Consider the following 25,967-nt stretch of genomic DNA (forward strand, 5'->3'; position numbering starts at 1 on the left):
TTGGTACAGAAAGTACAAGCAAGTAGCATTGTAGAAGTTATTTCTTCTTTAAATCCTTTGCACTCTATATTTCATGAGATTAAATAGCTTTTTCAATACTTTGACTATTTATCATATGTTCTTTGTTTCAACTGCATCTCAAAAGATGTCAGAGCTTGACTTTTATTCAATGTGCACACATAGAGGAATATGATACTTATGCATTACACCCTCTATTCCCACAGATGTTTATACATCCACTTGCAGTTGAACACAAAACAACAATAAAAACAGAAGAGCTTCTAAAAAATGTAGAAATTTTTATACTTGGCATCAAGAAATGATGTTTTAAGTCTATTTAAATGTAATATCTGCATTATAATGTTCATGAAATGTTAAAATAAATCAGAAAAATGATTTAATCCCTGAAAAAAGAACATAATCTAAGTAAAAGATAATCTTAGTCCTGTTCAGATTTTGCCTAGATACAACTGCTAAATTCTCTGCCTTCTATTAAACAAATGGAACTGATTCCCTTTAAGATATCTGTTTCTGAGGGAAAGAATTATTCAGGACCCAAAGAATACAATGTTTAGAGACTCACCTATAAGAAATACCATAAAGAGATCATGTCAAAAAGACAGAGAAACAAATAGCTTTATATAAAGCATTGACTTAGGAATTTGACTGTTGTTGTCATTACCTGAAAATAACACTAAGAATTTTTTTACAATAATTTTGTAATGAAATTTAGATCTTCTACAGTATAACATATTCCACAAGTATCCATTCCAAAGATTTATTGAGTACTTACTCTCCATATCAAAGTATATTCAAGTAAAAATTTAAAAGATCATTCTTCCCTCAAAATGTTTTTGCTTCGTTTTAATGGCCAGATACATATACAGTATTTCATATATCAAAATTAAAAGAAGAATGAAGAGATATGTTTCACAGGATAAATGGAATCAGTATCATCTTCATTTGGACTAAAATGATAGTCTAGTTCACTGAGTTCTTTATTTAGGTTTGACACAATTTGTACTTAAGAAAAAGAAATGCTTGTAGACTAAAATTCCAGAGACAGAAAAATTTTGCATGTCATTTGAAGCCAAGTTATATGCAGGTATTTTGAATGTGACTGTTGAATTTAAACAAGTGCCAGAATTCTCTCTGCTTCTGATTAAAAACAAAACCAAAAAGGTAGTTACTTAAAGCAAGTATTTTTAAAGTGTATGAATTATTCTAAAACCGATAGAAGAAATGTTTTGAATAATGAAATAACGGGACAATGATACTCACAAAAATAAGTAATACATTGTTACCATCAGCTAAATATGACCTACTACTAGAATGCTTCTGAAGGATTTTGTATAAAATAGTTTACCACAATATCATGTCTCAGTACTACCTCTATGTCTAGTTTTGTGTGTATGTGCATGTGTGTGTGTGTATACACACATGTGTTTGTGCATATACAGGCATGCATACCCAGATACACACTAGATCTGGGGCTTGAACTAAGGGACTTATATTTTCAGTGGGCTTTTTCACTTATGACTAGAACTCTCCCACTTGAGCTAATTCTACAGTGAAGTATTTTTCTGTTAATTTGGGGTAAAAACCTCTCAGATTTCTCTGCCTAGAGTGGCTTCAAACTTCTTTCCTCTGGTCACAAGCCTTCTGAGCAGCTAGGATTATAAATATGAGTGCCTAACTTCTTATAGGTGATAAAATTATTTTCTTGGTGGTCTCTCCATCCATTATTTATCCTTACTCTTCATTTTACCTAAATACTTCCTTTCTCAAGAATTTCTCAGTGTCTTTCTTATATGTGTCAAGTCTTTGCCCAGTCTCATCCTTTGAATTAAGAGTAATAAACTGATAACCTGTAATTCTTCTTTGGCACACAAGAAATCTTTTGTTAAAACTGAGAATTCTGTTAGCTTCTGGTCTGTCTCCTACAAGATACAAGATGATAGGAAAAGCATTTTCATCTCTGCTCCTACTCACATTACTTTACCCAGGGAAAAAAAATTAAAATAATATAGACAATAGAGTCTTGATTCTTGAGACCTACTCATCCTTCAAGACCTGGACTTTCCACAACAGAGGTAATCATTTAACTTTTATATGTATTTCTGATTTTCTACTGCTAAAAACAAAGATATTAACAACTTAAAACTATGAGACTTCAGCAATATGAGTAAAATACCATTTAGAAATTTATATCAGTGAAGTCTTGGCACTAACATTAATGAAAAAATCTTCTCTCCCCATCACTGTACCTGGTAAATTGTATTTATTCTAAAATCACACATACCAAATGTTACCATGACCATTCATGACCATTCTATATTCTATGAAAGCTGCTTATTTTCTCTGTATCTTAAAAGTCCCTCCTAAGTAATTTAATATATCTATCCTTCTCTGTATGTAGCTTAAACACCCACAATATGTACAAGCTTCCACTGACCGTTAAATGACTGTTCAAGGACCTGGATGAACCTAATGTTCAAGACTCTTGAAACTACATTTTCGGCATTATCACCATGTTTTTCTTTAACTTTGATCTATTCAGTTGCAAATGTTTCAGTCCAAAAGAAAATGATAAATCCTGAAGCTGAAAAGTTTCGGGAGATTAAGAAAATAAATACAACATTCACACAGTGATAGATCAAGGTGTTAAAATGATATGATTTGCCATGTGAGATTCATGACTCAAGGAAGCTCTGGCACAAGCTAGTATTGAAAGGTGCTAAAAAACCAAAGTTATTGAGAAGAGCTCAGCAAAAGCCTGACATTAAATGGTGCAGTGGAGGAGGGAGACCTAGCAAAGAGATTTAAAAAGGAGTGATCCATGAGGTTGCAAAGCAGGATGCAATCTTTGAATCATTGAAGGGGAAATGATCACTTTGTTTTTAAATTGAGCTTGAACTTCAGGGTCCTTACCATTCACTTTCTGAGCTAATGGGATGTAAGATCTGACAGAAAATTTCGAACCATCTCCACAGAGTAAAACATTCAACATAGCACTGAACATTTAACTAAGAATAGAGTGGAGAAATTGCTTTACAATACTGTGGCCAAGAACTCATGGAGACAAGTGAAATGAGGGACAGTTCTACAAAATGCAAGTAATCTAAGAATCAAAAAAGAGAGTATCCCTTCACCTTGTTTGCCATATATCAAGACCCACACCATTAATTCTTCATAAAGCCTTCCCAATCATTATAGTCAAAGCATTCTCTCCTTCCACAGAAGTCTTGGAACAGGATATTCAGTATCTGTCATTTAATTAATATTACAGTTTATAGCACTAATAATAGGGCACCCTGTATCTTCTATCTTCTGTCTACCAGCAACTTACTCAGGGGATTAATAATTCCATGTTACTCCCACATAACATAATTTAAAATATGACTCATAGATGAACTGTGGATAATCTCCATTTGAGTATTTGTTTCCATGATGATGATAAATTAGAGTTATGGTAATGACTCTTACATAAACATAATAGAATAGCCAACCCATAACTGTTTTTCTTCCTAAATAATACAATTTTTGTTTCTGTGACAAAATCCATGAGTGATTTCAAGAAATATTATATAACATCCAGAAACTTTTCTGAGTTTATATTGTCAGGTATTTTACAGTACCTGCTGATACTAACATTACACTGGGCATACTCTTACCAAGCAGCACTTTTTAAAATAACAATGTTAGAAACATTTGCATCTCTTTTTATTATCTTCAGTGTAGGAGCAACACACCAAAATATTTGGTTTCTCTAATTCATGATATGAGAACATTTTAATTCACCACTATTATTTCAAAATAATGGTCTACAAACATTTGTAATCACATATGCATTCATTTTTGAAAGAGTTTTTGAAAAGTAAATTTTAGGTGGATATCTTGGCACACACCTGTAACCACAACGTTCTGGAGGCTGAGGCAGGCAGATTTTGAGTTTGTGGTGGCCAGCCCAGGCTGCATAATGAGATGCTGTATAGAAACAAAATGAAACAAAAACTGTATCAATGTTTGATAAATTAACAATAGATGTGACTTTATAAACTGTAATAAATCCAGACAAGTATATTGATTTAATATCTGAGAGTTGTTATCCAATCTATTTCCTCATGATTGCATGCATTTTTCTTCAAAGGCTCTAAATCAAAAATAATTAGAGTGCAGGTCATAATTTATTAATGAATGACAAATGGGTATCTGGGCAAAGTAATTCCAGGAAGACAAAGAGCAGTGTAGCAACTAATTGCCCACAGTGGGATATAAAGCATCCTAGGAAACCTAACCTTCCTGGGTTACTGCCTTAACTGCTCAGCACTATTAAAGACCCCACCTGCAGTTTCTCATAGATACAACTTGTAAGCATCTCTATGCCTCTCAGGATCTTAGGCAGAGGCATATGTTTCCATCAAACAACAACTCTATGCTACTGGAGACAATAGGCAATCAGTATCTCATTGACTTGCAACAATATTAATTATTTTAGTAGAGAATTAAAAAAAAACCACTTTTTATTAAACCATACAAAGTAAAAGAAAAACCTAAAGCTTAAACCCTATGAGAACAAAATACACTTTCTGTCCAAAACTTCATTTGCCCAAAGCTCCATTTCTAAATAAATTTGAGCCCCATTTGAAATAGAGAGGAGGCCAAAGTGCCAGAAGATACTGGGTTCTGACAGAAGGCCTTGCTAGGTTTCTGGGAATTTTTCCATTTCTCTTGGAGGCCATAATCACACAGGCTCTCAGAGGAACTGGTTACCCAGCACCAAGATGAAAATCAATAGCAGTGTGATGACAAAAGGCAGAACATTTTTACAAGAAAAAAAGTGGCTCCTATTCTTCCCTTATCTACTAGATTATTGCTGAGGAACAAAATTTAGACTTCCGTTTGATTTTAAAAACCAACTCTAAGACATATTTGTTCAAGGTATGTGCTCCAAATGGCCTTGCATGAACCTAGAAACAAATAAATGTTTCTAATAGTTTGGCAACTCAGTCTCCAATAGCCAAAATCTTTGTTATGCTATGTGGAAGGACAGACTTTAGGCACACCCAAAGCTCTGACAGTTTTAGTGCTACCAAGCACACTATATTCTAATTTTCTTCTTGTCTTTATTGTTACTTTTTGTTTTTCTGTAGTTTACTGTGATATTTGAATGTCACAGTTAACTGATCTTATGCGTTACATCCTATGCCCCCAATTTGCTTTTAATAGTTTATGCACAACATTATATTCTCTTGAAACCACTAATACTTTAAGTATACACAGCAAGGTGTTGTAGAAAAACTTCACTTGGTTCTAGTTATCAGGGTGGAGTTACTTCAATGGTATTGTATCTGCTAATCACCTGTTATCTTTTCTTCCCATTTGTGTTTTGGTCTTGGAATACATGTATTAATGATAATTTTTGTTGGGTTGTTCTGCGTTCTTTTAGGTGGTCATTCAGATGTGGTCAGAAAAGGAAACACAGAGAGGCTAAGAAAGACAAAATTAATTACCACTCAGAAACAGAAAGCATAGCATGCCAGGCAGGAATACTACAAGAAACAGGAAGCCAAAGACACAAGTGAGGTTAAATGTAGGCTAGAGCTTTCACTGATAATCCTAAGGGAAAAGGGAGATAAAGGAGGACAAATGGTACAGAATTGGATAATTTGAATAATTCTGGAAGACTAGTGCCTGAAGCCTGGACCCAAAATGATTAAAACAATATACTCCCTATTATGCAAATCAACTAGGATTTGACTGCAAAAATTGCATAGTGGAATCATGTTTCAGAGGTGAATCCTTTGACAGCTACTGAGAGTGACAATGTCTCCATAGGCAGAAAGGTATTTTGTTGTTGTTGTTGTTAGTGTTTTTTAAATGAAATTTTTAAGATTTCAAAAGTCTACAATGTACATTTTTTTTTTCTGGTGTGTGGTGGGTCTTGAACTCGGCCTGGGTGCCGTCCCTCAGTTCTTCAGTTCAAGGCTAGCGCTGTAACCACTTGAGTCACAGCACCACTTCCGGTTTTCTGGTGGATTATTGGAGATAAGAGTCTCATAGACATTCTTGTCTGGGCTGGCTTTGAAGTTTTTAACAGCAATCCTCAGATCTCAGCCTCATGAGTTACTAGGATTACGGTGTGAGCCACTGGCATCCGGCATACACAATTTTTTTTTTAATTCAGTACACTGGGACCATAGAAAGTGTAAGGAAACAAATATAGTTTATTATTTATTTTCTTTTGTTTGATTTGGTTTGAGGTTTTCTTGTTAGGGTTGTCTTACCTCCATTATCCACTCGTTTCCATCCCAGAAGGCAAAGAATCATCAGGTTGATAGGTTAAGAACAATTAATGTGGAAACATTTTCTTGATTTTCTGAGGCTATTTTCAGAAATTTAGGATCTTTCAGTATACCTCCAGATGGAACATTTACTGCCTTCCTCAAAGTGTACTTCATGCTTCTGATGTTGTAGAATTTTTGTGAGCTTGTTATACTGGAAAGATAGATGGACTCACTTAAATCTTTTCATGTCAGAATTTATTGACTAACAATAAATTTAAAACCTATGTTAATTTTATTGACTTTACTTATTCATCAAGTATTACTAATTTCAGTTGGTACCCATGAGCACTTGCATTCAGAAATTCCTTTATGGTGATTGCAATGATTAAATATCTATCACCTATCTATTGTTATTTATCTATTTCACATAACACAAATATACATATATATCTATATCATATGGTGTGTGTAAATATATCACATAAATACACATATGTGTATACTACAGAATAGCTAAGAAAGGGTCAAAGGTACCATGGATTTTGAAAGAGTTCAAGAGGCCACATTAAAACAAGGTCAGAGAGCTGATGTAGAAGTAAAGACAATCACTGTAGATGATTAGGCACACACACACACACACACACACACACACACACACACACACACACACACACACACACACACCCATTCACAGAGCTATTCTAGTACAGAGCTAGGTTGAGGTGCAAGCTGATTCATGGTATAGACTCATTCAGGCTTACCAGGTACAAAAAGATGGGAATTTAAGTGGGCAGGATTATCCAGCAGTGGGTAGAATTAGATCATACTGAGTCCTAGAGACAGAGTAGAGAACTTTTCAGCTGTTGAGCATTGAATACATACACTAAATAAACTGATAGAAAACCAGGGGACATTCACACACCCAAGTTTTCCTTTTTTTTTTTGCCAGTCCTTGGGCTTGAACTCTGTGCCTGGGCACTGTCCTTGAGATTTTGTGCTCAATGCTAGCACTCTACTACTTAAGCCACAGATCCACTCCCAGATTTTTGCAATTCATTCAGGCTTTTTTACCCAGGCTGGATTCAAACTGTGAAACTAAGATCTCAGTCTCTTGACTAGGATTACAGAAGTGAGCATCATCTTCCGTATTGGTATTCCACTTAGTATATGATCCAGGTGAAAGGTTTGAATGATTCTTCTGTATAGAGTATTCAATAAACTCATGGGCCTGGCTTTTCTTTTATGATTTTATAAATCCATGTGATCATGTGTTTCTGGTTCTATCTTGTAAGTTCATAGGGGGTAACCTTTTATTTGCACAAGTAAATTATTTATCAGTTTGCTCCTCTTGATTTATGATGGCTAGGTGATAGTTGTTTATTTACAAAAAGGAGGGTTTGTAGATTTTTTTTTTTACTTCAGGATTTATACTCCAAGTGGATAAAACTGCTTTTATAAAATGGAATCACTCAGGTCAAGCTCAGCCTAGAAGTAAGTGCAGAGTGCAATACAACTTAGGGAAGCAACAGCCTGTTCACAGAAATCTTTGTGCTACTCTAACACTAATGTGCACATTTCCTTTGATTTAAGAAGCAAATTTAATAAGCTTAGGTTAAAGTTCATTCCATTTGTATAAGTTTTACAGAACTTACCAACATTTATCTGAAGTGAGATTCAAATGAAGTAATTGAAGTAATACCATGCAGTCATAAACATCGATTACAAATTAATAAATGATAAATGATAAATGACATTAACATTTAATAATTTTTAAATATCTAGTTTTTTAATATTTAATAATTTTCTGATAATTTTACTCTAAAATCAATAGCTAAGTTTTCAAAATATGGACAAGTGTTATAAATATAAATATGTAATCATAGCATGAAAATTATATTACAAAGAGTTGAACAAACAAGTTTTTTAAATATGAAAGAATATCAGATGTGCTTTCCTATCAAGTGCTTTCCTATGAGGAGTGTTTTTTTTTAATCCTCTTTAGACAAGCTTGAATTTTTTTCACAAATTCTCAGTTTGTTTTTAATTGGGTATGTCACACTGAAACCAATATTTACATCTAGGAGATGGTGAACATAATTACTTGGAAATTTTAAAACTACTAATATGGTAAGCCAATTTGTGCATTTGTAATGCTTTATTTTTATAATAGGAACCTCTTAGTGATTTATTTTGTGATCAATATCTCACTTTTTTCATAATTTTTTTTCTATTCCACTTGCTTTAAATATACATCTAGTGGTCAGCTCAACTGACCAATTATCTAGCAATTTGGAAATTATTGGGCTAGTGTAAAGCTGACCTTTCCTGGAGTCCAAACAATTTTCAGTTAAGTATTCCAACCCTCCCTTGTCCAGCATAAGTAGGAAAATAGCTACTATATAGTAAATGTCTTCTATTACCCAGTGTATTTCTGCTCAAATCTTCATTTTTATTTTTTTGTTGGTCATGGGACTTGAACTCTGGGCCTGAACACTGACCCTCTGCTCTTCAGCTCAAAGCTAGCGCTCTGCCACTTGAACTACAGCGCCACTTCCAGTTTTCTGGCAGTTTATTGAAGATAGAGTTTCACAGATTTTCTTGCCCTTGCTGGCCTCAAACTGCAATCCTCAGATTTTAGCCTCCTGAGTAGGTAGGATAACAGGCGTGAGCCACTGGCGCCCGGCTTCAAATCTTGAATTTTATAAACTTCACTCCCCCAAAACAAAACAGAAATCTTTCTAGATTCTTAAATGTGTGATTATAATGAGCCTGAAAACTAGATTTACAAATTCTGTTCTGCCATCCCCAGCTTAAAAATTCATCACAGGATCATCTCGGTATACTATTTGTCTTGAATTAGAGCTTATCAATTCTCTGTCCATTCACAGTTTTCTGTTGACTTCAAATACAATATTCAGTTTGCATTTGAATACTGCCTCTGGTCTGCCTTGGCCTAGGTCCCAACATATTTCTGAAGGGAAGGTTACAGTGTATAGCCTTAAATGACTAGATTGGCTTTCTGATATCACCAAGTCATCTTGCTGTTCTCACTTCATATATCCAAGTCTTCTTGTAACACTATATTTTACAAAATTAGAATGATTAAGTTACCTTAATTTTTTTCTAGCTCATATATTTGTATTTAAATTTTTAATTAAATCAGCAAAAATATCCAAAAGAAAACATTAAAAGTAAATTAATCAAATATATAACGTCAGAGGTAATTATTTATATACATACTTAGATATCACATACAGAATATAATATACATATGTTATATATAACATATGTATATCATATATGTATATCATATGTGTATAATATATGTTATGCATATAATATATAAGCATAAGATATATTAATTATATAACATAACTTAAGTTAGGTCTCTATGCTTAACTCAATATTATAACAATATTTACCTGATATGAGGAAAACACCTTGAAATTGGAAAGATTTATTTTCTTTGTGTTTTCTGGAGTTCCAGTTGATGATTCACTGGCTCCATTGCTATGAGTCTGTGATGAGGCCAGCACCAAAGTGGAAGAGCAACACAAAGTCCACAGCAGTGGAAAGTGGCTCTCTTTATGGCATCCAAAGTGGCAGGAGTTCCTGATAGCCACTTGGCTAGGAACTCCTGAAGGCACGTATCCTCTGATAGGTTAGTTATGCCTTGACACAATCTTGTCCCCAAAGACCTTGAGCTTGGAAGCCTTTACTGCAATTCATATCCACCTGATCACACCTCAGTGAATTTCCAGGGTTTTAAAAGCAAAAATGTACTGCCTGTTTGATATTCTAAGGTCTAATAGTTCAAAATGTTTAACCCTCTTCTCCCTCTGGTATTCTGTGGCTGTTTTGAAGGAGCATATAATTGGGATTCACTAGTTCTGTCTTTATTGTCCTTAGAACACATTCAGATAATTCAAAGTAAGGGTCATTGCATATGAGTAGTTTTTAAATTGTTGATCGATTTTGACAAATGACCTTTCTAAATCATTGTACTAATTTGCATTCCCAATAGACCATGAAATTTTCTGGTATCTCACAATCCAGTCCATCTTTGCTAATTTAATGGGAGGACAAGAATGCTCTGCTTTTAAAATTGTAGTTCTTAGGCTTAATATGTCTATTGTAATATAAGCAAAATTATGGTCTTTAACTCTATTATCTATTTTTAGTGGTGTCTAATAGGCTCTTTAACCTATTAAACCTAGTGGGAACTTAGTATTTAATATAATAAAAATATATTATTTCAACAATCCATTTTTGTTACATTTTAGTAGTGTTTAATTTAGCATAGCATAAAATGAATTCTGTGGGGTTCAGAATTTACACTAATGCTTCCCACAGAGTTATGTAAATATTCATCATTTTTTATCACTCTGCCTAGAACTCTTACAGGTGTCTAGCTCTAGCATATTTTGACTCAGTGTCTACATAGTCCTTCTATACTGTCTCTGAGCTATCATTGTCATTATACAAACATATCTCACTTGTACCAATAGCATATTATATTTAAAACTGTACTAAAATATTTTCTAGTACTTGACCAGGTGAATAGTAGGGAATTTCATGTTGTCCTAAATACAAATATTTAATATAAATACATTCATTTATGTGAATAACTATATATACATACATTTATATAAAATTATATGTATAAATAATGGGTATATGTTACATATCTGTATAATGTATACTGCACATTATACAAATTTCAATGTCTATGAGTCTGAAATGCCATATTTTGAATACCATACCGAAAATGCGATGTTAAGATTGCAAACAAATACTAATAGGAAACAAAATGTACTTACTAGAATTTTAATGGATTGATAGCAACTGTATCATTTGGCTTTGAAATTATCCTTACAATATTCAGTTCTTACAGGCTAGTGAGAAAATGCACACTACCTTTGGATTTTAGTATTTTTATTATATGTCCACAATTACTTTTATTATTTAGAAGTGAAATAATTAAATTTAAATCCTAGCTCATTTGATTTATTCACTTAAGTGTTTAGTGCTGGTAGACATGATTCAATTATAGAAAACTAATTTATTCATGTGGATGAAACTAAGGAAATCAGAAATTATATGATTGTCTTATGACTTTTACTTATTTGTACCCACAAATATTTTAATTGATATTATCTTAGTATCTTTTCATTGAGACAATTACATTAGGGTTGTGGTGTGTTTGTGTGTGTGTTAGTCCTAGGGTTTGAACAGGGTCTGGGTACTGTCCCCTAGTGCTCTACAACTTGAGCCATAGCTCCAATCTTGGCTTTTGGATGGCTAATTAGAGATCAGAGTCTCAAAGGCTTTCTTGCCTGTGATTACTTTGAATCATGATTCTTAGATCTCAGCCTCCTGAGTAGCTAGGATTAGAGATATGAGCCACTGGTGCCTGGCCAATTAGAGATATGAACCATTGGTGCCTGGCCAACAAATGTGCTTTAAGAACATATTTTTAAAACTTTAAAATCATACTGTTGTCAGATATATATATTTATAATCATCTTGAAGGTAGCAATAGTAGCATTAAAATTTGCAGCTGTATCTGCTTTTGAATTTTTTTCTTTGATTTTAAAAGATGGATTAAAACTAAAATAGCTGAGCCCAAACAAGTAAATCATGAAAATTATACACTTTTCTCTAAGGGGCATCAGCCATAGACCATAGTTAGGTAAGAGGAACCATTCAATGAAAGAATTCACAGTAACTTTAAACTTTTAGAAAGGGAAATAGTTATTGTATATTTATTGTAGTAATCATCCTTCCGGAATAAAAGAGAAAATAAACTGAGAGATCAGAATGTTGTATATATTTATTAGTACTGGTCCAGAATAAAACTAAAATATGGTTAATTAAAAAGATGAATGCATGTATTTTCCCTGTGTTAATAAAGGTCAATTCTTCTCTGGAAGTGCATTGGGACCACAGAAATGAAAACAAACACAAGATATCTTTACAGAGATTTCTGTAAGAAGGAATCTGCCAACACAATTTGCATTTGACAAAGGATCCAGGGGAGGATGTCAAAAAAGCTTTATACTAGAGAGAAGGGGAGCTTTAAGTGTGCTATGACTAGAGGATATTAGCATGGAAAAATTAAAACTGAGCAAACTACACATAGGACATCCTAGGGAACACGGCTTCCTTTCTATGCTCCTTCATTGGAAACAGGGTGAGAGGGAGGGACAATTCTAGGGAATCTGGCAGTTATTAAGTTCTATGTTTGCTACAGAGGCTGTTTGGCTCTCTGCAGATTGTGGGTATTAGGATAAATTGAGAAGAAATTGACATGAGAATCCCTGGTATGATTATTTCTACCTGAGTAAGAATCAAATGACTTTGTAGAAATGGTAATTGTGACCTGCACCTTGAGGATGAGGAGAAAACATAGCAGGCGATTCATGATACAGAAGACATGTAGTTGAAAATGCCTGGGCAGCTTCCTGTGACACCTTAGCCCCGTTTGCCACAGCACCCTTGTGTTGTTCGCTCCCTTCAGACCTCATTAGCTGCATGCACTTTCTCAACTACAAACTGAGTTTTGAACAAGTTTTTTTGAGTAAGTTTTAAGGAAGTTAATTTTCATCTGCATACACACAAGATGTTTTTAATCTTTTTTTTTCTTTAAGTAGTTGTGCAAAGAATTTGCCATTCAACAGCACAGTTTATGAATACAATGCATCATGATCAATGTCACTTCTTTCCTCATTCTCTACCATCCCTCCCAAAATCTTTTATAGAAAATTATGGGTATTATTACTCTTGGTGTTGCTGATGATTTATCTCAGGGCCTCACACTTAAAAGTAGGCTCTGGCCCACTTGAACCAAACCTCCAGATGCTTTTGTATTGATTATTTATCAGGTAGTCTCAAACTGTATGCGTGGTACAGCTACGGCTACAAGTTTCCTACCTAAGCCTGTACATATTGGTGAGGATAGCAGTGATCAGCCATTATTCTTCCCGGTTGCTAGAATCACAGATCCACACCCCTGCTCACAGACATTGGTTGAGATGGAATCTCATGAACATTGTTTTTTTGCTTCAACAGGTTCAAGCTTCCATTTGTTACTTTCCCCCAAAGTAACTAGAAGTACATGCTTGAGCTATCCTGCACAGCAAAAATATCCATACATTTTTCTAATTTCCTTCATGGGTTTTTCCTGTTTTTCAGCCAATGTGAGAGAAACAGATATTCCAGATCCTAAGTAAATAATAAATAATAACATCATTATTCCATCTGATTGACAGATATTGTAAATGGTGAATTTGAACATCCTAAAGTAGAACATCTCTTTCTACAATGAGTTAATCAATGAGCTAATGAATTGAACTCCTTCAAAACTTCAGAGGGAATGCTCCAGGAGTCAGAAATGTACATGTATATTGTGTTTTACTGCCTATGATAAAAATTGAAAAGAAGTTATATTTTTCCTTTTGTTGTATTGGTTACAGTGGAAGTGTAGTTATAGTAGACTTGTTTCTCGACAGACAAGAGTTGAGAATCCTGTAATTAGCTGTCCATATTTTCAACTATTGATGAATAGCAACTAATATCCTGTCCAGATGTTCCATAATTTTAAGATATCTGTCCAATGAGCAAATAATATAACGTATCTATTTTAACTTAATTAGCATTGATCTTGACTTGTTATACATACTTAATATGTGTATGACTTACATAAATCATATGCATAGGTTCCGATATAGTCTAGCTCTTAGGTAAGTAAAGAGAAAGGACTGTTATGTCAAAATACGTTGCACATTTCCAAAGCTAATTCCAGAGGAGTCTGGGGAATCATCTGAACATCACTTTGTGTAATTGACTTTGTATAAATCTCTATTCCATGAAGGGAAACTTGAGGAAATTATACATAAATAACGGACTGGGAATGTGGCTTAGTGGTAGAGTGCTTACCTAACTAACATAAATAAAGTCCTGGGTTTGATTCTTCAGTACTACATAAACAGAAAAAACTCAACTGGCTCAAGTGGTAGAGTGCTAGCCTTGAGCACAAGAAACTCAGGGACAGTGACCAGGCCCAGAGTGCAAGCCCCAGGACTGGCAAAAAAAAAAAAAATAACTTAACTGGTTTGTCATTTTCAATTATATTATGACTCTTAGAAAACCCAGGCTGTTAGTATTGAAATATAGGAGTCTAAAAGCATCAAAAAAGAAAAAAAAGCCCACTACAATTAACATTAAAGGAAAGAAAATAAGTCAACATTTACTTACTTAGAAAAGCTATTTTTAATTGGTTGATAATACAAATTAACATAGAAAATAAATTACAGAAGAATTTTTTTTACAGGAGAATTATTTAAAGCACTTACCAGAGAACAAATAGTTTTAAAGCACCTCCAAGTACTTTAGAAGTTTTTACTAACATGAAGACAATTAAAATGCTAATTATAAATCTTCCCCTTTGTATTCATTAGGTAAATTCCTTTCAGATTATTATAAAACACATCATTCAGTACAAGTATTCATGGAGTATCTATTAGAACAGTGGTCTGAACATAGAAAATCCTTTGAATCTATTAAAAGCTTTGGGAAGTAGAAGGGTGTTTGTGTCACATAATCAAGGTATTTTGATTTCCTTTCTGTACAGTATAACTTGGACATTTTTATGTTCATTTGTTTGAAAAATAAAAAATAGCTTTTATTGATTGATATTTGTGAGTGACTATGGAAAAGTTATTGGGATATAACTTCTCTATTCTTCCAGCATAGTGCATAGGCTCTTGATCAATGTTTGATAACAATGAGAATGCTTGTTTCTGCCACTACAGCAAAAGTTTCTGAAAGGAGACTTATTGATGCAATCCATTCTCAGTTCCAATCTACTTAGCTAAGCAAACTGTAACAAATATGTTTCTTTACCTTGTGGGATTAATGGGGAAAAACTGAGTTTTTATTTTTTAATAATTTCTAATTAAATACATACTCAGAGCAGTCATTTAAATACAGCTTTAGAGCATAAAGAGCAATTGAAGTATATACATATATGTCTATATAAACATACACATATAGACATATATAAACATACATATATAAACACATATATAGAGAGACATATTTATATATGTATATACACTGTCACTTCTTATATATGTATATCTGTCATTTCTCAAATGACTTTTGGTTTATGTCTTTTGTGTTTGGGGAATTTTTGCTTTTATTTAATTTGATATTCTTAAGTCCTGATTACAGTTTTCCTAGTAAGAAATAGAAATCCTGATACAAATCATAGAGTGAATGTGTGTGTGTGTGTGTGTGTGTGTGTGTGTGTGTGTGTGTGTGTGTGTGTGTGTGTGTGTGTAGCTTTTACTTCAGGGTAAAGAGATAGCTGCACATACACACACGTGCAAATTTTTGGTGGTAATAGAGTTTTGAATTCAAGGCCCTGATGTTACTAGGAAGCCATCTACTACTTGAGCTATGTATCCAGGAGCTTTTTGCTTTGGCTGTTTTTTAGATAGCATATTGTTTTTGCCTGCACTGGCCTAAGACTGTAATCTTACTGCTACTCTCTTAACTAGGATCCTAGATATGGGCCACATTTCCTGGGCTTGTTGGTTGAAATTGGGGTCTCTCTAATGTTTTGCCCAGTCTGACTGTAGTTTCTCTCCCTTTGAGATTTACCTCATAAGAAATTTGGGTTTATAGTCATGAGCCCCTGTGTTTATAATTGCATTTTATGTCAGTTGTTTTCAATTTAAATAATATAATGGAGTATGAATAATTACATATTCTAAAGGCATGTTTTAATACTTCATGAGGATATTTAGATGTTCTGTGAGTCTCACTGTGAAATAATTCGATTAAAAAAAACTGAGTACTAAGCAATGAATAACAAAAGAAAGAGCCATACTGGGGATCCCCAATGAAAATTTATAAATTCCCAGGGTGAAGGTGTAAAAGGAAAGAAGAATGGGCAAAGAGATAAGGTGAAAGGAGTTGGTAGATAGGAAAGAGGAAATGTGCTTCCAAGACTAGGAGAGGCAGTGATCAGTAACACCCCATTTCTTCAACCTTGCATTCTGCATGCGCCACTTCTCTTCAAGCTGCAGAACTCTCACCTTTCTGATGAATTTGGAAACACAATTTAAAATTGAGCATTATAATGCAAATTGCAATTGGAAGCACAAGGAGAAAGTAAGATGTGGGAATATCTGCATTGCAGCGTGGTAAGATGAAACCAAGAGACCCACGCTTGTCTCAGATAAAGCAATTAGTTAGAAGGTGCCTAAGGTAGCATAGAGACTGGTATAAGCATTTACTGAAGAAATGCTTTATACTAAGAAGTGGAAAACTAGAAAATGTTGACTCTTAGCTACATTTTTTCTAGCGTACTAAAATCAAAGTAGATATATTAGGAAGATGGGGAAGTAGGAGGAAGAAAAGGAGGAGGTAAAAGAGAAGCAGAGCTTTCTTTATAACCAATTAGCATTGATTTTCTCATAGGGTGGAATAATTCTTTACCTTTTATATCAGGAATACGGTAAATAAGGATTTGAGTATTGACCCATATGTTCATCATGCATCTTTACGTTTATTTTTAAATCTGTTTCTCTCATGTTTAACAAAAGATACCTTGATCTTTAGCTTGGCTTTGTCAAGAAATCATTGTTAAATCTTACAATTCTAATCGAAGTGAATTAATATAAAGATACAAAAATAATTCTTACAAAATAATTTATTTTCACCATTTGGGCTGCTATAACAAAATACCAGATTCAAGATGGCTTATGAACAATAGAACTCCATTTCTGATACTTCTTGAGGCTAAAAGATCCAAAGTCATTATTATGGCCAAATTCATTCATAGTCCACAGTAAATGGCTGCCTTCTTAAGTATATTCGCATAAGAAGGAAGGTAGAGACAGGTAGTGGTGATCATGCCTGTAATCCTACTTGGGAGACTGAAAGAGGACTGAAGTTTGAGGCCAGCCCAGACAGAAGGGATTGTGAGACTCCTCAGCTGGTTTTAAGTCAAGAAAGTTTGGACGACTTCAACTCAACAGAAAAAAAAAGAGCTTTCCATGGTTGTGTATGTCTGTCATCTCAGCTGGGACAGGAATTCTGTAGTATGTCAGTCTCAATCCAGGAGCAGAGAAGATGGAAAATGAAACCCCACCCCATTTCATAAGCAAGCAGTAGAAAAAGACTGGAGGTGTGGTAGAGTGTCTATCTGGTAAATGCAGGGCCCCAAGTTGAAATCCCAGTAATACCAAAAAATAAACAACCAAACAAAGAAATTAGTAAATAAAGGTGGTGCAAGGGAGTTCTGTTAGTACTTTTTGATAATGTCCATGGTGCCATTAATGAGTCTTGATGTAGTTCCAAAGGCTAAATTGCTAATACCATTTCCTTAGGTACTAGGATATCAATGGTGTAGGCTTTATGTTGTGCCATGAGACAGTTTTTTAAGAGTACCAAGCAATTTACATTGGCCACATTAATCACGAGTAAAAGTTTTCCCAATTTTTTTTGTGGGAATACTATGTACACACTTAAATTCTTTTCATCATTTAAAATGATACAATTTTTAAAGAGTAACTGATAAGGATGAATATATGCTTCAATAATCATCATGAATTATAATTCTCTTTTGTTAACTTTCTTAAGAAATATAAAGTAAAATCAGTAAATATTTGGTATCAGAGAAAATTGAAAATCTTGCCATCATTCTAATGAACATAACATTCTAACAAAACTTACCTATTTTTGCCTAATTTAAAGTATAATACCGTGATTTTCATTACTCAACACACTCTATAAATATATTTTATTGAAAAAAATAGGTGACCAATCTGTGTCTAAATTCATTCCCTACTCTTTGCCCTAAGGTGATCTTAGTAAAATGAGAGTTAAAAAGTTTTCCAGTGCTGTTTTCCCTGGGTAGTACAAAGAGTTTTATATGTATTATTAAGTCATTCTTCAAAACTACACTATATGGTATTGTTATTTCATTTGTCTCAATGCTAGATTACTTAAAGGCATATCTTTAGTAATGCATATATCTGGGACTACACAGAGACTAAAATCCCTAAGCTTGTCTCTAATTTTACACCACAATGATGTGAAAGTATAAGATCATTTTTATTGCTCTTTGATGGGTTTTGAAGCACAAATGTCTATTAGCTTATGATGAAGATAGTTCTTTATTAAAATATACTAGGTCCAAAATGTATTTAATAGAGCTAATTTACTAAGCACCATAGCTTAGCAAAATAATGCATTGGTTGGTTATCTTCATCAGCACCTACTATCAGTGAACATTATTGTTGCATTTAAAATGAGGTAACAAAGTGTCTTTTAGTTCTCTTTCCTTCTTCTCCTTTTTCTTCTCATTTTTTTCATTCTCCTCTTCCTCTTCCTTTTTCTTTTGTTCTCCTTCTCACTTTCCTTCTTTTTTTTCCTCTTTCTTTGTGGAAGTCTTCCTTCTCTTCCTCTTCTATTTCCTTCCTTTTCTCTCAAGTAAAGTGAAGGTATTTTCTATCTAATGAAAGTACTTCTTCTGTGAATATTTTCTTCCAGAGTTTCTCTCACATATCTACTGGCATTGTATAGTTTCCTAATCCATTTATATGACCAATTTAAGGAATTTAAGACAGCATTCAATTATGCCAAATCTTGTCTAGTTTAGCCTCTGGATCATCTCCTCCCTAGAGATGTAATTACCTTGCTTCCCCAAGAGAGAGGTTATCTTACATCCATATACTGCATACATATTCAAGTCTCTCTGTGAGACTTGAATGAAGTTTTATTTGGAACTTCTTTGTATGTGGAAAGCTTCTGCTATCATGATTTAATCTTTTGAAAGCCAAATCAAAATATCTTGCTACAACAAAAACAAACAGGTTCTTTTAAAAAAAAAATTAGAATCCCTCCAAGGCTAAACTCTTTTAAACTTGGATAATAATGATCTCCTTAGAGATGCGTGTAGGTTTTTTTTTTTTTTCTGTCAGACATAGGGCCCAAACTGTGGGCCTGGGCACCGTCCCTCAGCTCTTCAGCTGAAGGCTAGCACTCTACCACTTGAGCCACAGCGCCACTTTCAGCTTTTTCTGTTTATGTGGTGCTGAGGAATTGAACCCAGGGCTTCATACATGCAAGGCAAGCACTCTACCACTGATCCACCTTCCCAGCCTTGCAGTTACTTCCATAATTGTAGATGTTAAAAGTTGATGGGAATGCAGAAGTACCTGTGCTGAACCACAGCAAACAGCTGCAATTTCTAGTCTGTACTTTGGTTTCTGTTTCTACATTATTTCTAATACTTGTAACCGTTTTCAACCTGTGCTTACCTGAGTATGTTTTATGTAAAAACTATGGCTTTTTAATACATTTAGTGCTATGGTGGTACTATGACAGCTTCTACAGAATTTACTGCACAAGATTTATTTGGAAGGATTATTATTCTACTTCATATATTCAAAGAAGATTATTTTAACTCCCTAAATAAAATATTAAATCAAAATATGCTTTTATACCTAAGTCCTTAGAAAATCTTCTTTATGTAAATGATTTTTAAAATTATATTGGCCATTCCATAGTTATGTAAATTAGTCTGCATGTAATTAGTTGTTTAATTGTAATATATTGGAATATTTAGTGTGTTAATATTATATGGATCATGAAAAATCAATGCTTTTTATATGAGGAATATCTATTCTATCACATTGATTATATTATTAGCATTTATACTTTTCTCTCTACTTTTCTCCAAAATATATGATGTGCTAGACATTGATAAAGTGAAATACACATCTGTATTTTCACAAAAACCTAAGAGAGCACGATCTATTATTATCCCTATGTTATAACTGACAACTTAAGCTCAAAAGAAGCTATTTATCTAAGGTGATTTATTCAGGCCACATTAAAACAAGGCCAAAAAGTATCTGTACAAAGTCTAAAATAGTGATTCAGAAAAAAAAATAGAAGTATAAGTATTTGATTTTACATGATATCAAGTTTTTAATTTAAATATGATTGAAAAAAGACAGTGAAATTCCAAATAATAGTAATTTAGATCCTTCAGGCTTAAAATTTGTAGATTGGGTATAATACTGAAATGCGTATGTATGTATATGTACTTGTGTGTGCTAATTCAAAACACACAGTGCTTACAATTTAAGAGAAATAAGTTGAATGTTCTTACTGATTTAGAAATCATTAATTCTTTTTTTGAGTAATAGAAGACTGAACAAGTAATACACAATTCCTACTCGGTAGATAATCGCAAACCTCATTAAAGTTTTGGCTCCCGTCAGCCCAATTCTCAGTTATGAACTATATACTTTTTCACAGAGGGGCAATTGTCTTCTATATGGAGATGGAATCATCTTGTCAAGAATGAATAATAATTTATATATTTGTGACCAGACATACAATTAACACTTATACACAAAATTTCTGTATTGGTAAATATCAGTAAGTTGAGTTAATTGTACTACTAACAATAATTAGATTAAAATAGTGACATTCCTAATATTTTAATTATAAAGGTAAAAATATTAAGAAATCCTTTCCATTTCAGGAACTAACATTCTTAAGGGGGAAGTATGAAATATTTAAAGGGCCAAATAAAACATGTCATAAATTCATAGACCATAGTGCCTTTTTTACAACAGAATTCTACCTTAACTGTTTTAAAGAAGTCATAATTAATTCATAGTGAGTATAACTATGTCACTAAAACTGGGATTACAACATGGCTTAATTTTCTGCCTTTAATCTGAGTCATAAGATAAAACACAAACTTATAGGAAAGAAGACCTAAGAAAAATGTTAGTAATTATTTAAGGTATCCATGTAATAAATGTAAATAGAAATATGTTAAGTTCTGCCAAAGCATTTTGTAGATGTTTTGCTTATACTTAGAATATTTTATTATTTGATCTAATACAATTATGGCATGAAAATACAATGGAAATAATTGGCATGTTCTTTAAAACACTATCACAAATAGTCAAGTTAAAAAAATCAATGCCATAGATTTTTGTTTTGCCTATTAGAATTATATTTTAGCAACAATCAAATCCTCAGAAAATTAGTATTTAAAACATCATCAGTGCTACAACAAATTTTAAAAGACATGGATCAATATCTAGTTTTCCTTTGAAAAATATCCATTAGAATTTGATTTCTAAATACTTGTCTGTTTTCATTAACATTTAAATATTTACTGGATATTTATATTTTATTTTCTTCTCCTAATTTGATCAAAATTCAGCCGATATATATCATATAAAGTTAAACAAGACAGAGTTTAATCAAATGCCTGACCTACTGGTACATTATTACTCTTTTGATATCACTATAAATGTTATTCATAAAAAATGAAAGTGAATGCATTGAAGCACTAAATAACTTCTTTAACATATTCCACCATAGATTCATGTGGTTTTGATCAATGAAGTACACTTTATTAAACAATTAATCTTGCATCTTCTAAAGATTTTTTTGCCATAAGTATGCGGAAATTAAGAAGAAACTTCAATGTTGCCATACTGTGAACGTATTTGTATTATATTTATATACATTTTGTTCTTCTATACAACCATAGATCTAAAAACCATATTTGGGGTTTCATTTTTAAAATCTGAATATTTGAATTGCTGACCTTTCAAAAATGATTGTAGGTTACATAGGCATACAATTTTACTGACACAACAAATCAATGAGTCAAATGAATTAGAACTGTTTTCTAATTCTAAACTTCCAGACTACACATGAGATATGTCTCTAAATGGCTATTTAGAAAGTCTTCCAAATTTAAGATCTGAGGGATTTGTGACAGAAACATCTAAATGGGTTTATACATTTATATATATATATATATATATATATATATATATATATATATAAATTGCAAACAATTCTGATATATTGAGTTACAATATTTTCTCCTGGTTGCTCATTTTAAGTAAAATAAAAGTAACTATTTAGTAGTGTAGTTCTGTATTTCTTAATCCAGAAAATGCTACTTAAGTGAAAGGCAGTGTGGAAAAAAAAAATGATTGCATGCTTATAAGTATCTTTGCTTTAGGAAAGCAATGCTGACATCCGAGTAAATCCACAGTGTGGTTATGGTATACTTGAGGGGAGTGGGATCTCTTCCTTATCTTGGGCTCTCTTGTTTGCTTTTCAGTTGCTGCGAATGTGGCTGTGGGAGGGCTTCTTCCCTGTGCGCTGTTGCCCATCCAAGCCTAATATGGTTAGTGTTCCCTCCAGCTTTCACTCCTATGTAATGTCCACCTCTATGTAACACCATCAGCATCTCTTTTCTTTCTTCATATGTGTACATTTTACAATGAGTGCACCAGTTACGTCTTAACAGTGAGAAAGTCGGTGAAACTCTTCCCCAAAGCTGAATTTTAATGAATGATTTCACAATGGGTTATTTTAAATTGTATCCTGATTCCCTATGTCAAGCATTCGTAGTTCTCTTCTAAGGCTTTTACTGCTGCTCGGATTTGAACTAGGAATTCTACATTAGAGCATCTGTTCTACATTAATACATCACCGTTTTTGTTGTTCCATTCTATAAAACCCATACACCTGGAAGTAGAACACTACTTCTGTCAAGGTGAAAACACCTTTTCCATCTACCAGAACCACCAAACGACCATGATGTCCTGAGATTTTCTATATTCAGTCATTGTGGGTAGCCATGACATTGGTTTATAAAACCGCTTGTGATTTTTTGATGGTTTACTTAATTTTAATAAATTTCAGTTCTTTTAGGTATTTTAAATGATATTCCCATTGTGATACCACTAAAATAAAAGAAAATATATGTCCATTTCTGGGATCAGGGTCCAAATGGAATAATCTTAATTATTTATCAATATAAATTTTAAATATAAGTTAAAGGTTTGGGACTAGAATAATATGGAATGATATCCTAGAGATTTCTATTCATAGTATTAGAAGGACTTCTGCATAAGAGTACTACAAAGAGTGAAATTCTATAGGAATTACTTTGTAGATTAGGGTCTAAATCTTTGGGTTAATTATGAAGTTTTCACTTGTATTCCAATTTCGAAAGATGCTATAAGGCATTTGAGAGGATTATAGATTTTCATAGTAACATTCTAAGTTGTTACTAGTATGCTCTAGACATGAATTATTTTTGTAAATATAAAATGTGTATGTGTGAATGAAGAAAAATGCTCATAAGTGGACATGTAAGAAAACACCAATGATTCTGAAAACAAGGAGAGGAAATAGACTGATGGAATTTAATTTCTTTTCTCAATCTCTTGAATTTTTATTAGAAAATGCTTTAAATTTAATGTACAAGTTCAGATTTTTTCTAATTAATTTAACTTGATTTAATTTCAGTTACATGGTACAGTATGCTGAACATGGGGTTTCAGTAACAAATATGAAAACTGAAATCTAAGAAAGTCTAACATACACATTAGTTATTTTAAATGGTGAGGTTTTCCTATAGTTTACAGCACTAAAGTTGGCCATCTACTTCAGTCTCAAATTTAGGTCTTATAAGAGACAAATTATCTCTGAAGAAGAATGGACAGAAGTTAAATATTAAAAGAAATGATTAATAACTTTGCCTACCTTAAAGGAAATCTCAAAATTATTTATACAAGAGTTGAGCATGTATGAACTTGTATCAGAACCTGTGAGCAAAGATGAAATTTAACTAGCATGACATACTCATTAAAAAACAATATTATTTTTCTTTTGTATAATTAGAAAAAAGGAAAGTGGGATATAATTTTCTTAATTAGAAATACATCACGCACAAATATAAAAAATTCCTAATGTTGTTCTTCAAATAATGTTAAGAATTCAAAAGAAAATGAATGTATGTTTTTGTGTGTATGTGTGTTTTGTGTGTGCAGAAAATTATTCATGCAAATATATCCTTAAGTTCTCAATAAAATATTGAGTCTTTATTGAAAGACTTGCTGAAAAGCTGGAATATCAGAAAATAGATCAACTAATTTTGTATACAAAGCAGTATAACTGGGCTGGGAAGGTGGCTCAGTGGTGCTTGCCTTGCATGCATGAGACCCTGAGTTCGATTCCTGAGTGCCACATAAGCAGAAAAAGCCGGAAGTGATGCTGTGGCTCCAGTGGTAGAGTATTAGCCTTCAGCTGAAGAGCTGAGGGACAGTGCTCAGGCCCTGAGTTCAGGATCCACGACAGACAAAAAACAAACAAACAAACAAAAAACAAAGCAGTATAACCAATAGCCATAAGAATAATTTTCAAGAAACACTATCATCCTCATTATCATCAGCATCATCTTCATCATTGTTTAAGACTATACTATTTATAGTTGTAGAACAGATTACTTTTTACATTTTGTATATTAGAAACACAATGTTTTTTGTCTCTTGAAAGATCATCCATGGATATATGTATGTTTGGCCTTCACTTGACATGATGTGATACATACACTTTAAAAATTATTCACTGAACATTCACTGGTCTTTAGAACCCCTAGAAATAATTTGTGGAACTATACTGTGATAAATTGAGATAGCTAATACTATGGGTAAATAAAGAACTCAAAATCATTGCTCTAGATCCTGGGTTCTGTTTTTCATTCAAATACAGCTTTTGCAAGGCTTGGAGGTTCTGACTTTGCTCTGTCATATTCTTCACCAGGACACCATTGTCTGACATTTGACTCATTATTTATTTATTATTTTACTTTTCTTGTGTCAGTACTGAGTTTAGAACTCAGGGACTGGGCACTGTCTTTTAGCTTAATCTCTACCACTTACGCTGCAGCTACACTTCTGGTTTTTTGCTGGATAATTGGAGGTAAGAGTTTCAGCATCTTTCCTATACAGGCTGACTTTGTACCTTGAGCCTCAGATGTCAGTCTCATAAGTAGCTGGGAGTAACTTCTTAGAAGGTGTGATATAAATTTACAACATGAAATTCGTAATTACAGAGTCCAATTTCAACACTGATCTCAAATTATTTTCACCTCCAACACTACTAACTTGGTAGTAACATCCCAAGGAAAAATGTTAACATTCCAAACTTCACTGCTTTGATTCAAATCTCCTCAGTGACAAAAACAATTTCTGTATTACAACTGAATGACAATCAGACACCTGATTTTAGATACCTTTTTAATCTGTGGACTTTAACATTATGCCATTGTAACTGTTTTGATATCCTTATCATTTTACTTCCCAAAGAACTTGTTTTTATAAGCAAGCTATATGTACAATTCATTATTTTAGTTTAAGATTTTAATATGTATAATTTCTTAAACAATGTTATCATATATTCATTTATGATTATGCTTATAGATACCAATATATATTTATAGCATAACATTATAGATCCCTCTGAAATATCCTTAGACTCAAAACATATATTTTTATATTCTTAAATTCAGAAAAACTCATATTCTTTCATTCACTCACTATTTTGGCAATTTTGAGTGTATTCATATGGTTTATTATTTCTAAAGAGTTCAAGTAGAAAGGATAAAGAAGGTTAGTATTTTGAAATTAGAGACACTAAATACTTCTTTTCTTCACTTACAAATTCATATAGAAAGTCATTAAATTTTTATTGGTTTTTTTCTCTTTTATCTTTTTAATTAGCTGATACATGACAGACACAATCCTATGGTGTTTGACAGAAATAATT

General features: G+C 33.0%; 1 protein-coding gene across 12 annotated transcripts in view; it reads left to right on the forward strand.

Annotated features, from left to right (window-relative positions):
• Positions 1–25,967, forward strand: part of Epha5 (EPH receptor A5) — a 308,672-nt gene that overhangs the window by 234,481 nt on the left and 48,224 nt on the right. For 7 of the 12 annotated variants that reach the window (XM_070012882.1, XM_070012881.1, XM_070012885.1 and 4 more), the window contains one exon: positions 22,471–22,536. The exons of the other annotated variants lie outside the window; for them this stretch is intronic. In XM_070012882.1, coding sequence (XP_069868983.1) covers positions 22,471–22,536 — 66 coding nt within the window. The remainder of the gene's footprint in view (positions 1–22,470; positions 22,537–25,967) is intronic. 12 annotated transcript variants of the gene reach the window in all.

The sequence above is a fragment of the Dipodomys merriami genome, unplaced genomic scaffold, assembly GCF_024711535.1.
Source record: "Dipodomys merriami isolate MVZ:Mamm:240054 unplaced genomic scaffold, mDipMer1.0.p SCAF_9, whole genome shotgun sequence".
Classification (NCBI taxonomy): Eukaryota; Metazoa; Chordata; class Mammalia; order Rodentia; family Heteromyidae; genus Dipodomys; species Dipodomys merriami.